This window comes from Phodopus roborovskii, unplaced genomic scaffold (assembly GCF_943737965.1).
Source record: "Phodopus roborovskii unplaced genomic scaffold, PHOROB, whole genome shotgun sequence".
Taxonomy (NCBI): Eukaryota; Metazoa; Chordata; class Mammalia; order Rodentia; family Cricetidae; genus Phodopus; species Phodopus roborovskii.
In genome coordinates this window covers 11,914,933-11,932,579 of record NW_026126460.1, presented here as the reverse complement: position 1 = coordinate 11,932,579, position 17,647 = coordinate 11,914,933, and the positions used below count along the sequence as shown (strand labels likewise).

The following is a 17,647-nucleotide window of genomic DNA, read 5'->3' as shown; positions in this document are numbered from 1 at the left end:
TGGTATTCAGATATAGAAAACACTGCACTCCGAGACTTTTTTTTTTTTTTAAACCACTATACCCTTGTGAGCTACATCCAAATGTGGGTAAGAAGATTATGCACAACACAACGTTGAGTTTGGTGTCCTCATAGTGTATGCATTCCATACATATTCATTGTTTTGTTGGCTCACGAATGATGACAATGCTTTTTAAATGAACTAACTAGTTAAGGGAGTTTCAAGGCTTCCAAATGTATGGTGGCATTACAAAAGTATGAGGCAGGCCCAGCTTTGTATACAAAGCAGGAGCCACTGACCTGCCATTTAAGGGATTTCCTTGGTAGAAAGATTGGTGTGTCCAGCTTGCCCTTGGAAAGGCATCAGATAATATTCTTCCTGTGTGTTCCCAGGGCACCTGCAGCTCGGGCACAGCTCTTCTGAAAGAGTTTGTTGTTTTAAGTTTTGAAGGTGATGATTTAAAAGCAGAGACTGAGTTGGATCTAGTGGTGCACACCATTAGTCCCAGCACTAGAAAGGCAGAGAAGTAAATGGTTTCTAAGTTTGACGCCAGCCTCATCTACAGAGTGAGTTTCAGAGGTCAATTGAAGCTTCCTGGTGAGACCATGTCTCATAAAAATTAAGATAAACAGTAACAACAACAGTTCAAAGAATCAGTACAGACTGGGCATTGCTTGCAGTTGCTCCTGGTGTAGAAGTAGTTGATTTCTCTTCCAAGAAGTAAGGATGGCTCACAGCACCTTGAACTTATTAACACCGAATTCTCACCAGTTGCCCCAACACACTCTCCCACCACACCCCATCTTCACACTGGAGAACTTTCCCACATCATCTGGAGAATGAACATTGATTGGCCTCATGGAAATGCCCAAAACAAGTAAAGCTCCCAACAACTCCTCATCTCTGTGTTGAGAACTGTTTTGTCAGGCTAGTTCACATAAGAAAGGCAAATGGGAAGGGAAAATTGTTTTTGAAAAAATACCTCCCAAGGATCTTATTAAATGAAGCCTGTTGTTTTTTTTACCTAACTGGCTGAACTCCAAAATCATCCAGTTTGTGCAGAAGAACATGAGTTTTCTTTTGTCCCAGCAGTGACAAATGGATCCATGTGAGTTTGAGGCCAGCCTGGTCTACAAACCAAGTTCAGGCCAGCCAAGGATACACAGTGGGAGTCTGTCTCAGAGGGGGAAAGAAAGAGCGGTATTTCTTTTCTGTTGTTCTGTTTGCGTTTTACTTGCCCACTTTGCATCCTTGGAGAATAAATGTCAGCTGAAATTGTCCGTATCTTACAAAGTCCTCCATATTTCTAGTTCGTTGTTTTGTGGGGGTTTTGTGTTGTTTGTTTGTTTGTTTGTTTTTTGTTTTTTTTTTTAAAGAGAATTTCACGTTAAATATTTTGTCTGTAATTTTGTGTATGTGTGAGGGGAGAGGGAGCGAGAAAGAGAGAGAGAGAGAGAGAGAGAGAAAGGTATGCAGGTGGACTAAAGCTTGAGCTGAGAAGTGCTTTCCAGAAGCAAGTGTTCCAGCACAGCTTCCTATTTATTTAGCCTTCATTTCTGCAAGACCTTGCTCAAACAGACTGAATTCCTGGATTATGGCCTCATGTGGACTTAAATACACACACATTACATACCCTTTTCTCACTAATCAGCCTGACACATTCCTTTGTTGGTAAATGGTTCCAAAGCAAACACTGTCAGCGCACCTAATTACCAGGTTTGTGGGCTCTGCCTGGCAGTCCTGTTACATCCTGTTCAACAACAGAGGGTAACAGCCTTGGCTGGGCCAGGCTTAAGGAGGGAAGAACTTACCCCCAATGTCTATAGTCTTTTTTAAATATTTCCCTTCTGTGGCTTTTCTTGGGAAGCAGCCCACTGGAGAAGTGCTGCAATGAAGTGTAGGATCTTAGAAAGAGCCAAAGGGAACCTGGGCTTTTCCTCCTGGGTACCATTCTGGTAAACCACCTGCTGCTGCCTGAGGCTGCTCTCTGACTCTGGGCTCTTGGCTGGTGGCTCTCTGACACACTCCCACCATGATTTAGAATCGTCCATGCCTACAGTTGGAAGGATCTACGGAGAGACCCCGTAGCTATCTGGGGAAGAGAAAACACAGTTCCGAAAGCAAATGAATGAGGGACCAAGATGTGATGCCCACTCTTTGGTCTCATAACTGCCCACCCTTCTTCCATGTATTAATGTACTTGCTATGTTAGTGAAGGTTTTCCTTGATTTGCAGAAAAGAAACTTTTCAGCTAGTCCTGGGTGGTTTGCTTAAGACAAACTTTATTCAAAGAATAACTTAATACATAGCATTGCAACATTGCACCTTGGCCAGGGGGTTCCATATTCACATGTCAAGACTTCAGAATGTCTGCTAACACAGACAACCCCACCCTGTGTGCCATTAGTCCATTGATAACCACAATCCTCACTGGTGAGGCCACCATTGCATTTGGTCATTTCAATAGATTGCTGCCAAGACATGTTCCTTAGGAAGTTTCTAGTTAGGTATCTAGGTAACATTGCCTCATCTGTACAATTTCCAGACAACCCAATTGTCTGTTGTTTAGAGAGGAAAGTACCTATCGTTGTTTAAAATCATATTTTTATTTCTAACTATAAAATGAATTGACGCTCACTCTAGAAGATTTGAGTACACAAAATATAAGGAAATTATAACTTATTTTTCTACACATATGTTATTTACATATTTATATATGAGTATATAAAAGGGAGTCATGTTGAAAATGCAGTCTTACAACTTCCATTTAGCACATCATCTCTGGCCCCTAAAATAATCAAATTCAATCCATAAGTATTGATTGATGAGTACTTATGTAGGATAAATTTTAATTGCTTTAAAATATTAAATCAGAATATATTGTGTGTGAAAAAAAAACTTTTTTTGTTAAAAGTATTAGGATCCATTTAATTAGTAGAAACAGGCTAGCTAGTTCATGGAAAGATCAATGGGAATTGGATGAACAAGTATAGACTTCATTAACTTTGCTACATTACATTAAGTTGCTACATACCCCCACCCCTCTGAACCCAGGAGGCAGATGACACCAATATATATTAACAAAAAAATGTGAACACTTCTTTTCTAGCCCTCAGGTTTAGCATTTTTCAAGCAAAAACGTTTCAAACAAGTTGAGTTATTTTGATACTCTTTACTCAAGGAGCATAAAATATAAATTCAAGAGGAGAGATAGGGTGCTTATGTAGCAGGCACAAGGCCCAGGGTTCAATCCCCAGCACCCACATGGCAGCTCTGTAACTACAAGTCTGACACCCTCACATAGACATACATCCCCCAATAAACACCAATGCCAATAAAGCACAAATAATTAAATTAAAGCAAAACCTTTCTGTTTTGTTCACTGCCCCACCTAGAGTAAGTACTCAGTGAGTAATTCAGGAATGAGTAAGTAAATGAATTGGTGGTTTCCTCTGCTTTAACTTGGTCACACTCCATTGAATTGATTTTAAAGTCTTAAATAACAAATCTTTAAGATTGGGTTTTAAATCATTTCTAGGAAGTTTTTATTTAAATAGACATTACTAAAATATGTGATTTTTTTTTTTTTTTGGAGTATTGGCTAACATCCTGTCATATGTTAGGGACATATGTATTTTACTGGGGCAGTGAGGCCTCTGATACCAGAGAGAGAAGATGTTAAATGTTTGAGCTTGACTAAACTACTCAAATATCTTAATTTCAAAACATCTTTTAGGTCACTGCTTAGTGTATACATTTTCTTCCCCCAGGACTGTAAATAAGTAACCTGAATACACATGGAAAGATGGGAAGTGTTTACCCTTCCATACAAAAAGTGTTGACTCTGTAGACTGAGCATCTTCTGAAATTAACTATTTTGTGCTTTTACAGAAGCTGCAAAAGTCTTAGTTTTGTCGTGTGATTATTTTCCATACAATGAATTTTGGGAATGCACATGGCAGCGTCATTAAGGCTGTCGTTTAAAGAATTACTTTTATTTTTATGTTACCTCTAACACACTATCATATTACCATATCTTTATTATGTACCTTCGGAACTCTGAGCATTGAACCCGTCAACAAACAGGAAACACCTGTATTCTTATAACCATCACAGGTAATTGTCTGCCCCATCCTGATGCTCTTAAAGTACCTACAATACACAGAAACACTCAGTAGGTACTATACATACTCATGCTGAATGACTGTTGCTGTTTGAACCAAAGCATAGAGCTCAACAGAGCCAGGGAGAACTCAGCAGCCCCATTCCAGAACCACACCTACGACTCATGGAGCCTTAGGCTACTGAGTCCATGGCCATTTCTGCCATAACCTGTTGCCCGAGCACTAGCCCTGAATTTGGAAGAACTACAAACCCATCTCATGGAATGAGACTGGCCCCCTAAACTAGTCTCACCTTTGGTGTGGTTGCTGGTAATTTTTGTTCCCACAACCAATGGGAAGAATCATAGAGCCTTTTGATGAGAAAACACGAAAAGACAGCAATATACTTTTTAAAACTTCATCTGAAAACCAGAAATGCATGGATCATCTTACAATAAAGCCAAGAACATAATAGATAAACTTAAATAATGAACTTGAAGCCCATTCTTATTCAGCCTTGGAAACATAGGAAACTGCTGAACTTGAAAAGATGTAATATAAACTGGAAGTTCCGTGTGGGAAGATGATGAAGCCAGAGTGGTTTTAGATAGTGTCTTAAGTGCCAATTCAGGGTTTCCGAATCACAGATGATGTGAATGTCCAACAAGGAGGTGATATTCTCCTCCACATCCCAAGCAACTTTAAGGTAGACTGTTAGGCGAAAGGCCTATGCAAGTTAAGGAATCGTTCATACCTGGGAAATAGAAAAGTTCTCCTCTCCCAGGCCGCAGGTCTTGCTTAGACCACCATCTGAGACCATCAAAAAGAAGCCCAGCTCAAACTGAAGAGCTCCCAGGGATTCCTTTGCCTGGCATCACTACTAGCCAAGGAAAATTATGTAATGCCATTTTGTTAAAAGTATGGGCTCAGTGTCAGGAGATAAATAAGTAAAGCAATAACTGCTTTGTTTCTTATAAATTCACATCAGTAACCAAGATTGTATTTCCAAACAACTTACACTACTCATAAACTAGGCTTCTTTTGGGGACTTTCTGTGCATTTTCTAATATACTCATGCCTGAAAACTTTCTCTTATTTTGGCTCTACTAAGTGATGAACTCAGCTGTGCTAAGTGAGGCCCAGTCAGAGTCCTAGATGAATTATTTCCTTTTAAAGGCATCTTCCATAAATACTTGGTAGTTAAACTCTTATTGTAAATGGAAAAGGTAGCCAGTGAGTCAACACAAGTGCAGAGGGAAGCTGAGGTCACTGGCTGTCACCTGCATTAGCTAACACCATTCTGCTGCTCACCTAGGTCTGTGTCTGAACCAGGCCTCTCCAAGCATCCTTAACCCCCAGGCATTTTGAGCCACTCAGGAATCTATCTGTCCAGAGAACCGCGGCTCATGTGTGGAGTTCCCAGTTGCTTCAGCTGCAGTAGGTTCCAGTCTGGCCAAGGTGGTAGAAATGTTCAATTAAATCCTCCTGCAATGCCTTCACTTTCTCTAGCAGCAAATATATTTTCCTCAAGTAATCCCAAGAAAAGGTAAGCATTTTTTTTTTCTTGAGAATTATAGTGACTTAAGGTAAACCTTAAGGTGCAGATTTAATGTCAGAAATATTAAGTTTCCCATTTCCCCTAGATGCTCTTGAGTTGTATCAAATTCATTGTGCTTTTAAGCACACCCTGAGTGTGGCTGAGTCCTCTCCCAGCCTGCCACAGATTAGCAGGAAGGGCTTATTAAGCATTTACACAAAGGATGGTGAGTTAATGTCCCCAGGAGGGTAGCAAAATTAACAAATGAATTAATTAACCCTTGTTTGCATTCTATTTTGAATCCAGATTGTAAGTAAAGCTTTTGTAATAGGTATTAGCCAAGCTTAGCTGACAGACTCAAAAGTCCAGGACCGCAGAGAGCCAATGCTTTGTGGGTTGCAATCAGGGAAAGCTCTTCCTTAATTAACTCAGGCTTAAAGGACAAATAAAAACATCATTACAGGACATGCCAATTGTCTTTCTAAGAGTTGAGGTGTGTGCTGAATAACCCAAAGGACTATGTGACTACTAACTGGAGGAGAGCCAAAATTCAAATCACAAGACCAGAATCAAGTCCAAAGGTTGGGGCCACAAAAGCCACCAGTTAGTGTTTTGTATTTTATCTACTAACTAACAGACAGATGTAATAAACACAGGAAAACAAGTAATGCCTAACTCAAAGCACAATTATTTACATATTTCAAAAAGCTAATGTATGTGTATACACAAACCATACACACACACTACTACCACCACACCATAGACAAAGGGCCAAGTAGGTGGTGCCTCTTTTAAATTTCAGAAGGAAGGGTTGGAGGGTGGGTGGGAATCACGATGTGTTGTAGTCAAATACAGTGCTCTCTGCATTGTACTTCTACACATTATATGCTCTCTGCAAGACCTTTGCTCCAGTAACCATGTCCACATCTCTTGTTCTCTTCCTCATGGTCCTGCTGACAAAATGGAGGACCATCTGGATCGTCAGATTTCTGGTCAGCCTAGAGTAATGTCACCTGGAGACAGTCAGTGCCTACGCCACTGCCTTGATGCTTACCATGGCCATTTGTCAGAACCCACTCATAATCAGTTTCTTCCTAAAATCGCTTGTCAGTTTCTCATTATTTTAATCTCTCTACTTCCCCCAAAGAGTGGCCCTACTAGGTCTTCTTATTTGTTACATTGTATTTCATTCATTTTACCATAGGACCTTTAATAACAAATTCTGTGTATTTTAACTGAGCAACATGCATGTGTATAAGTGCATAAGTGCATAAAAGTGTGTATATATACAAATACATAGGCCTATTCATACATGACTCAGGCCAATTTCCTATTTAAGGAAATTATAGGGTTGGTTTTTTTTTTTCCATGTATATACTCAGTGACAGAAGAAAACAGCAAGCCAAAACATTGAAATAAGCAGGCTTCAATGGCTGCTTGACTTAGCTAAAAAAATTTCAGTAATCTTTTTGCTTTACTGGAAAGGTCAGTGGTAGCTTGAAACTGTATAGGGCACCTTATGTAGCAGCCATGCCCCAAACCGCATTTGTATGCTCATAGTGTATGCTTATTTCTGCAACTCACCCTGTTCCTTGTGAGCTCTGCAGAGTGGAAGTCAACCAAGGCTCTACACTGCTTGTCAGAGAGCCAACAAACCGAAGCCTGAATTTTAATCCAAATGAAGTATCGGAGGCCATTGCCTGAGACAAAAATAAAAATACAGCAGGAGGAGAACCCAGGAGGAGTGAGCAGAAGTGTTGCAGTGGCCTCCATGGGGGCAGTGTCCTTTAGCAGTTTCCTGTGACCTCCCTGGGTGCAACTCTAGTCTGGAGGGGGCCAAATGAAACTATCAGGCCTGTCTCTAATTGGTCTCACATCATCAGCATTCCAGCACAGGAAGCTGATTGCAGCCAGGAATTCTTGCTTCTTTGCCATAAGATTTGAGAAGCAAACCCTTCCCATTGCATGGATGTAGCTCAGCTAGTTTGTAACAGGTTCTGGTTCTTGGAGTCAATAGCCATAGTAAAAAGCATCTGTTCTGTCTGTGTCAATAGACGATTAGATTTCTAGACTGTGAATGCCTCCCTTGCTTGCCATGGGCTAATGAGATAACTTTGAGGTCCAAACGGTTCATAAAATGGGTAGTTTTAGTCCAAGGAATACTTCCTAAGGAGCAAAACATAATTTATATTGCCCCCAAATAGTGGGCACCCCTGCCCTTCACCCAAAGAAGGGTGCACACAAATACTTAGTAATGTTCTCTAGAGCTTCCACAGAAGCAGGTCTCCAGTAATGTTCTCTAGAGCTTCCACAGAAGCAGGTCACCATGCTGCAATTCTGAAGCTATGCTAACTCATGTAACCTATCCTATAGCTTACCTAGTACCAAAAGAAGTGAAACTAAAAGCAATGTCCATCTCATTTGGCTTTGGAGTTTGAGACTTTCTGGAGAGGAAGTAGTCAGTGCTCATTGGCACTCACTCCTCCACAGACCTTAAAGCAGAGCATGGAGAGAGGGGGGTATAGGTGCCCAGAATAGCTTCTACTACCCACCCCCCAAGTCTGCAGATGGAAGACACTCAGACATCATCTAACCCAAGTTCTCTGGAGCATAAGGCTCAACGGCAAAGTGACTCACCCAGTGTCCTGTGACACAGCGCCAAGCTGAAGCAAGCAAGCAGTCAGGCCCCTTACTCTCCTAGCAGCCTCAGTCAACTTCACAGGTCAAGAGATCTGTTTTATAAAGAACATGGGGGGAAAAGCCTCTGACTGGCAAAATGGTCTGGGTAAAGCATGAAAGCATAGAAAGGCCGCAAAGAAATCTCACAGAGGATCTAATCCAAAAAAACTAATAAATGCAAATGAGAGCCAGCCAACCAGGATGACTCTGGGGTAGGGTTGAAAAGCCACTGTGAGATGATAAAAAGTTGAGTTACTGAATGACGCACAGTGTTCTGTCATGGGTGTTGATATCAAGCTTGATTTGATTTTGGAAATAGAGTCTCAATCTTACACCCTTCCTGCCTCAGTTTCCCTGAATGCTGAGATTGTAACACATCTGGCCCCTGACCTTTCTCTTTCCCAGTGCTGAGAATCAAACTTGTCTTGTTGGACATGCTATCTACCACTGACCTACACCCAAACCCTTTTAAATGATGTTCTAAGTAACTTCGGAAGCAAGAGGATAATTAATACTTGTTTGCTCGGGTATTTTTATCACATGCTTTGCGGAAAATGAATTGTTTTGAGACTGACATGGGTAAGAGCACTGAGCTGGACCTTGTTGGATGGCAAGAGCGTAAGCCAGCAAGCAGGAGGGAGGCGTGCTGTTTAACCCACTGGGCGCTCCTCTGTGATTTTGTTTCAAGATAATTAGGTGAGTGGCTTTCAGCAGGTATTATTTTAACCCCCACAGATGTCTGTGAACATCTGGAGATATTGCTCTTTGTCTCAGCTCAGTAGTTGGGGGAGGGTGCTCTGAGCCCCAGGGTGCTACTAAGCATCCTACAATGACAGGACAATCCCTTGCACTGATGAAAATCCCACCCAAAATGTCAGTGGTGCTGAGGATGAGATTCCTAGAGCAATGAAACAATGGGTGCACATGTGGAAAAGAAATGAGAAAATCCACCGTGTGTGCCTTTGGTCAGGAGCAAACACTTCTGCCTGCAGTTGCATCCTGTAAGACACTTTGGTTTTGGTAGCCCACTGCAACCAGAGAGTTGTTGCTTAGCAAGGGAACTGGACTGGCTGGCCTGTAAACTGCAGGGATCTTTTAGTCTCTGCCTCCCCAGGGATTACAGGCTTGTGCTGCCATATGGGGGCTAGAAATCAACTATGGTCCTGGGCACAGAGGGAGGGGCTGCACACACGTTACCCACTGAGCCATCCTCGAGCTCCCAAGTCATATATATATAACATTCAACCATCTTTCTAAGTGCAGCCTCCCTTTAACAGAGCCTCTTTCCCACAGAAGAGCAGAGCTATTGCTGCAGGTGCAGTGCCTTATTCTCCCTGCACATCACGTCTTTTTTGCAAGAACAGGTTCTTCTTTCTCTTCTTTTTTTCTACCATTTTGTTGTTTGTTTGTTTGTTTGATTGATTGATTGATTGATTGAAATAGGGTCTTACTGTGTAACTCTAGCTGTCCTGGAATTCCCTATATAAACCAGGTTGACCTCAAACTCAGAGATCCACTTGCCTCTGCCTCCATTGTTGGGATTGAAGGTGTGTGCCACCATGCCTGGCCTGCCATTATTCTCTAGTGTCAAAAGCAGGGAGCATGGTAGGTGGAAGCTAACAACTGATTGTCTGAATTTGGGAATGTCATTGATCCATGTACCCATACCACAGTTGAAAACATGCCTCCAGGCTTACAAATTGTCAGAAAATGAGACTTGGTTCTGTTTTGAACGCATTCATTTCTTTATCTCATGCTTGTTTTCAGTTACTGACCTTTGCCTAGGCTGAGCAGGTGCACTGGTCCCCCTTCACTCTGTGGGTGTTTTTTTGCACCAGGGATGTCTGATAAGACTCCATCTCTTCCCTCCCTGCAGGCCTGGTATCAGCAGAGATAAGGCACTGAGGAGAGGGTGCTTCCTCCTTATCAGTCACTGCCTTGGGGCCACGCCCCAGGTGTATAAATCCATGGCCAGCTTTGGAGGAAATTCATTTGATAAAGCTGCCATTAGTGTCATTTAATGATAGGAACTTACAGAGGTGTGACCTGGTGAGGACAAAGCCACTGCCACTAGGGCATAGCCAGCCCAGACAGGGGCACTAGGAGACCTGGCCCTGACCTTCGTCCTGACTGACAGGGGCAGAGGGGGAGGGAAAGGGCCAGCATAGAGGTGACCGGCTGTGTCCAGCACGGCCAGTGTGCAGGAGGCAAACGTCAGAGTCACCTGTAAGGGGCCGTGCCACTTCGGTTTGCAGGGTCCTTCTGCCTGTATTTGCTCATTGCGGTCTCACTGCAACCCAATGACAGGAAGAAGCCATGGTCAGAAAAGAGGAAGCTGACTTAAGAAAAAAGTAAGAAACCACCTAGGATTGCCCAGCTCCAGAGACATTGGTGACTTGACACTGGCTTCCAGCCTCAAAGCGCTGCTTCCCCTACTGTCCGTGTGTTTACCTGCTCAGGCAGCCAGCTGGGGCCAGTAGCTCCAGGTTCCTCCTCTATCTCTGTGGTGACCATTAGCCCTTTGGGAAGCTTAGTTTTCTGCTCTGTGAAATGAGGGCCTTGATGGGGATCCACACAGAGAAACCAGGCAGCAGAGAGGCCTCACCAAAATGCCCAAGGGGCACAGTTTATCCTGTACCAGGAACTGCTAGACACTTTTACCCATGATCTCATTCAAGGCCTGCAGCGTCCTGGTGTGATGGCTGCTCATGTTATCTCCACTGAACTAATGAAGACACTGACGCTCACCAGGTGAGGTCACTAGCTCCAGGGCTCATGTAATCTGCATGGATAGCATACCAGATACCACAGGCTGGGTGGCTCTGAGCTGCATTTCTCACCACTCTGGGAGCGGAGCTGGAAGATGCAGAGCAGTGTGCCAGCAGGATTGGTTTTGATGATGGTTTTCATCCTGGCTCACTGATGGCTTCATGTAGCACACAGGGAAGAGAGACACTACGATGCTGAGAAGCTCTGCTTCTTGTGTTAAAGACACTAGGCCGAATTGGACCAGAAACATACCCTTACCTTAATCAGCTCCCTAGCACTACCCAAATACTGTCACCAATAGGAGTCTTCTTGTGGCTTGAACTTCTCTATGGGAACTCCAGGGGGACACAACTCTGGAGCAATTTGCAGTTCCTTATCTGTTATCTTAATAGCCACTGTCCTCTAGATGGGAGGGCTGAGCTGGGAGCAGGTACTGGGAAGGGGGGGGGAGGATAAGGAAGTCTCTGATGGCCAGCTCGTCACTTAGACCCCTTCCCAACAACTCCCAAGCCACTGAGTCCTGCACGGTGGTGCTAGAGGTAAAACAGTGCTGGCACATTAGGAAATGGTGTCCTAAGATGCCCCACAGCCAAGACAGGCCCAGGGTGAGCCCTGAAGACAGCTCCATGTGTCATGGGTCCAGAGATGGATAAGATCCTGTAGGCAACTCCTTGGGCTCCCAGGGTGAGGAGAAAGTCTCCCTTCAGAGCTTATGTGTGGCAGGGTAGGGCTCCGTGCACATGAGCAGGTCATTGGCTGGGGCGGCCAAGGTCATTAGTCATTGCTGAGAACTTCACAGTGAAAACAAGCTGCAAAGTCAGACTCCTGTGCAGACTCCAGCAGGCCAGACAAGCAGCCAGTCATCCGCCGGGAATGTCTCCTCTCCATACACTGCCAGACCTGCCCCGGTGGGAAGAACATGCTTTCTCCCCCACACTTTCCCTCTTCCCTTGTTCACACTTAGGTCACACAGGTAGACCTGGAAAGGTGGGAGGGTTCTCCTAATTTTAAAAAGCGCACAGAGTAATAGGCGCCAGGACATCATTCCAAGAATGGGCATGTGCCGTTGTCACCCGAGGCAGGGAGTTAAGAACGCTAGAGTAGAAAGCTGTGCCCTGGCATGTACAGAGTAGGCCTGCTGAGGGCTCCCACTGCACAGGCAGTAAGCCACGCTTTCCGTCACTCACCCTAACGTTTCTACTCTTCTTTCTTTGTGGAGAGGAAACTGACTCACAGAGCCCCCACGACTGCCCGCTGTCACTGTTACAGAGTCACTGGGTCAGTGTTGACGCCCCTCCACCCAAGCCAGTGTCTCATGAGGCTGGCTCTGATCACAGGGGAATTGTGTCACTAGTGAAACTTAACCCTAAGCCTTTTGAAAACAGACACAGCCTGTGTCCCTCAGTTCTGCCTCTTCCCAGAGATGGCCAGAGGAACAGACAGTGCCCTAGGCTTCACTGAAGTCCCACGAGGCTCTTGTGCTCCGCTGTCTTGCTAATCTTCTCCGTGCTTGGTCCTTGCAGGTGTGAAAGCTGTGGCGCTGTCTTCCATTCTGAGTGCAAAGAAAAGTCTGTCCCCTGCCCACGGTGTGTCCGCCGGGAGCTGCAGAAGAAACAGAAGTCCTTCTGGCGGCAGCTGAATGTGGACGAGAGCCTAGAAGAGGCATGCACCATGTTTGAGCTGTCCTATCAGAACACTTGACTGCAGGCCAGACTGCACTCACCCACCACCACCGAAGAGGCCACTCAGGCCCATGCAGATGAAGCTGTTTCTTCTTCAGCTAGATGTAGATATATAAGTTATTTATTTATACCATACACACCTATATGTTCTGTACCTATGCTTTGTATAACCCCTTGTCCAAGAGATCCACAGCGATCCTGTGGCTGAACTCCTACCAGATAGCTAAGTTATACTTGGCCATGAAATTCAGCTGCTTGCTCCCAGCAACTGTGGTTTACACACTTTGCTCTGTAGTCCAGACCTCTATACTCACACTGGCTCGAAGGGCCCGCCTACTGCACAGGCATTGGAGGAAGCATCTCCCACAGCAAAGCTTCAGGTTGTTACTGAGTTTTAGCCTTTGCTGGGGGAACTGAGACAGAGACCATTGTTGTTTGCTTCACCAGAAAATCTCTGAAACATAGGAATGCTTCTAGATCCTTCCAGGCAGAGATGAGAAGAGTGAAGCAGACCCACACAGCAGAAACCCAGAGGGCCCCTCCCCCAGCAGAAAGCATGAGGAGCAGAGCTACCCTGGGTTTGAAGTAAACCCCTGAGCGTGAATGCAGAAGGACCTCAGTGGCCAGTCATTACATGTGCTCCATCCGTTTGCTGGTCCGAAGCCCATCAGCTGCCCGGTGATACCTGCCAGAGTGCCCATGGGTATCCTAAGAACAGATCTCCAAGCACGTATCAGAGGATGTTTGTTATTTTTCATAGTGCTGGCCAGGAGGAAAAGGCCCAGGATTGTCCTCAAGCATATCAGTGCATAGATTGCTAGGTAGCATATGCCACACACATCTTGGGGACACATTGTTTCCTTTCCTGGAGTCCCCTATAGGCAGTGCCCACCTGTCATTTCAAGTGTTTTTATTTTTCATTGTCCTTCACAGTACTTTTGACCCTTAATCGGTCGATTTAACTATCCTTGCTCTTGTATTCGGGGCGTTTTGTTTGTTTGGGATGGGGGCATATTTTAACACAGGGTCTTGCTCTTTATCCCTGGCTGGCTTCCAACTTATGATCCTGCTGCCTCATCTTCCAAATGCTGGGATTACAGGTGTGTACCACCATACCTACCCTGGATTTACTTGTTTTTAATTATTTAAAAAATTATTTAAAATGAAAACGTATACAATTATTAAAGAGTAACATTTTTAAAAATACCAACCTAAATTATTAAGAAAATATCAAGCATAAATAGAATTAATGAATTTAATATTATTGAAGTAAGTAGGTGTATACATACATAATTGCCACTATAGTAAATACTATAGGAGAGAGAAATGAATCGCTTTGCCATTTGGAGGGTAGTGTCCTCCCACTGCAGTCCCCTTGGGAGGAGCTTGTGTAGTTGTCACTGTGACCAAGATGGCTGGTAGAATGGCACTGGGAACCTGATGGCCAGCATTCCTGCTGCCTGTCTGTCTCTCACATTGAGCCGATGTTGTCTGTGCTTGCTTTCATCCTTTCAGATCTGAGGGGAACACTGGCTCACGACGTACTTGTCCGTTTCATCTCCATATTGCTCCTGCAGGCATCGCTCTTGATGCTCTGTCCACTAGGAGACAATCCACTGACTTGTACAGTTAGGGGTGAGCATTTCACCTCTCAGCCCACAGCATTCCCTTTGGCCCCAGACCACACAGTTCAGCACTACACATGTGTTTATTTCCTGACTACGTGGAAGCTATAACCAAGGCATGAAACTTGGTAAAAAGGCCAGGGCCCTATTTACCAGACACCTCGCGGTGCCTTTTTTAAACTCTTGGAAAAGGTTGACACCCCCTCAGATGGAGTGGTAGAGAATGTTGCACACAAAATACAAGGGTGGGAAGTCTCCCAACACTTGTCAAGTAGGCATACAAATTTGAATGTCTCCCTTCCTCCTCCCTATCATGAAATACAGTATTTATATTTTCCAGCCTCAGAGAAGAGAGCAGAACATGATCTTTCACAGGAGAATTATAGACCTGCTTATTATGAAACAGATGTGCTCCCATGGCACAGTGCCTTTTCTCTCCACCCCCAAATCCCTGTCACTGCAGCTTAGTCTTCGGCTTTGCTGTAATTAATGTATCTGTGATTCGGACTGTCAAGGAGGCTGTTCCCAGCACACTGAGCATGGAGACCTGAAGAACAGAGCCCCGCCCCTGTACACACACACACACACACACACACACACACACACCACAGGCACGCAGGCACGTATGCACACACACCTGCTCTGTGTACAGAATTCCCTGCCCCAACTCACAGGTGCCCAAGGTCAGACCTGCTGAAAGTCAAAGGTGAAATCTGACTCCCAGTTCAAGACACCTGAGTTGTCCCCACTGTCCCCTTAGAGGGCCCTGCTGTATGTGAGCAGACCTTGGGAGCGCCCAAGAACTTCTCTCAGACATTGCTTTGTGTGACCTAAAACCCGAGCAATGTCCCCAGTGCTTCTCTTCTCTCTGTTGGACATCCCTGACAGCCTGGTCCATGCCAGCCCTAGGCTCACGACAACCACCAATGCCACCACCACCAAAATCAGATAGGGCACTGTGGAGCCAGCTTAGGAGTTGGTCTACCATGAAAATTCAAAATTGCTAGTCTCAGTCCAGAAGGCCATAGAGTGCATGAAGGCCTTACTGTTTTCAGGTCTAACAAATAACTTGGTGCAGTGTTAGGTAATTGTTCTACTGCTTAGAAACCACGGAAACAAAAGCAAGCCTGTGGATTTCCACCTCCTCTTTTCATCTCAGTAAATATCGTACACGTAAAGCGTGATGGAGAACAGCCCATTAATCCCCTAGAGCTGGCAGCGCAGTTCAGGGAACTGCTTTCCACTAAACAGCCCATTCCCTGGTGTAGCACAAGAATTCCCTCCTGCTCATGCCAGAAACTCATGTGTGACACCATCCAGCCTGGGGGAAGTGTTGGCATCCAACCCCACCATCACGAAGCCAGTTCCTAAAATAGACCCGTGTTCGCACTGCAGCAGGAAGGCCACAGAGTGCTCAAGAGGCAATCCGATGTGATCAGGGCTGACCTCTTCCCAGGGCTGCCTGTTTCCAGAGTTGAAAGCAGCTTTATATGAAAATCATGTAAACTCGGCTTTCCCCTTAACTTTATGTGCCGAAAAAGGGCCAGTGTGGGGCGGCTTCCCATTTGATGAGCTGAGAGGTAACCACTCCTTAATCCTTCTATAATAGACCTCTACCAGAAAAAGAGAATATGACTATAGTGCCTTGGGATTTGCAGGTTCTGGTACAGTCATGAGGTAGCTCAGTGTTGTGATTCTCCTCAGTTGCTCCCAAACAAAGGTGTCTCTGTCACTCGTGGCTAAGTTGCGGTGCAGCCTTTGGTGAGGTCTGGCCTCTTACTCTGCTTGTTGTGTGTGCTCATTGAATGTGATCACCTGTGGGTTTCTTTCTGCACCTCCTTAAGGAGGCTTTGGCTTCCAGCCCTGTAAATTCATTCTCTATCTGTGGGCCAAAAACCACCAGACACGATCTACCCGTCGGAACGGGACCACGGTGATGCCACACACACTGAGCACCGGCTGCAAAACCGTTGCCATTGAGAAAGTGGAAACAGGTTCTGCTGCTCATTCAGGGGAGAGGGCCTGCCACTCTTACCCTGCAAGTTAGCTCTCTCTGTCACCTCCCAGGCTTTGCCGAAATGGATAGACTAAGAACTAGTCTTTGACCCTCTGTTGGAATACTGCCTAGTTACAACACAGACTTTTTTATTTTGTTTTAATTTTTTTTTCTCGTGGTAAAGGGAGATGTGTGCAGCTTTATTTGGGGAGTTTTCTATACTACTTTTCATCTTCTGAAATAATGTGGAGAAGTCAGCAATTTGAGACAACGGGGAAAGAATCTGGCTCCTTGCTCCTCAGCAAGGCTGGAGTCATCAGTCTTTCTCCTCATTCCCTCCTTGGTGCCAACTTGTTGATGGTGGGTGTTAGGAGCTTGGGTCACTGCCCTACCCCTTTCCACTTGCCTGACCCCAGGTTACTACAATCTGTGGGAAGAAACCCCCTCAGCTAACCTACCCCATACTGATCTCTGTCACAGGGACAGTGTTTTGACAGTTAAGTCTCAGCACCCAGCAGTCTCTGTAGAGTATTCTGTCCCTTCTTTGGATTCAAGACTCAAGAATTTTTTTTTTCCTGGTATGTTTTAGTGGGTGCAGGGCTGAGATAGAAACTCCAGTAGAAAACTTAGTAAAACTCAAAGGGAAAGCTGGGTTCCTCCTGGTGACCATGGCAATGTAGCCCTGGCTTCATAAAGCCACCCTGCCGGGATCCCTCTCTGAGGGAAGAGGCCACTGACTGCTCATCTTGTTAGAAAGCCCCTTAGTGACGCCAGTTATTTCCCAGGTCAGATGAATAAGCCTCCTCCGGCAGCTTTCCCACAGTTGGGTCCCTCTAGCGACCCCTGGAAGCTGCAGACCAGCCCCGTCCCCTCCCTTGACTCCTTTGCCCTCATCCTCAGCCCTGGTCCAGATCTGGACCTGTTGCTAATACACCACCTAGTAGACAACTAGCCCGCAGCTCTTCCTTCTCACCGACTCTTTTCCCCTGTAGGAGTGCCTTATAGTCTAGTGTAGTCTGACCCACTTGAAGCCTACAGGGCCCTTCAGCTAACCACGGATCCCTCCGCGCTTCCTGCTGGCTACTCTCAGCACATAGTGCGTCTGGAGCCTGTAAGTTCCATGATGCACATCGGACCTTCCACCTTTGCTTAACCTGGTGCCTTAACTTCACAAGTGAAGGGATTCACACTGCAAGCATGTTATTTGAGCGGAACATCGGTTGCTTCAGTGCCTCCGGCAGTCTTACCAGAACATA

At 45.1% G+C, this 17,647-nt stretch overlaps 1 protein-coding gene across 1 annotated transcript in view; it reads left to right on the top strand.

Annotated features, from left to right (window-relative positions):
• The window catches only part of Plekhm3 (pleckstrin homology domain containing M3), a 131,187-nt gene extending 116,657 nt beyond the window's left edge, over positions 1-14,530 (top strand). Inside the window, exon 7 of the mRNA XM_051190360.1 lies at positions 12,612-14,530. Within this exon, the coding sequence (XP_051046317.1) occupies positions 12,612-12,789 (178 nt within the window). The 3' untranslated portion in view covers positions 12,790-14,530. The remainder of the gene's footprint in view (positions 1-12,611) is intronic.
• Positions 14,531-17,647: the final 3,117 nt, after the last annotated feature.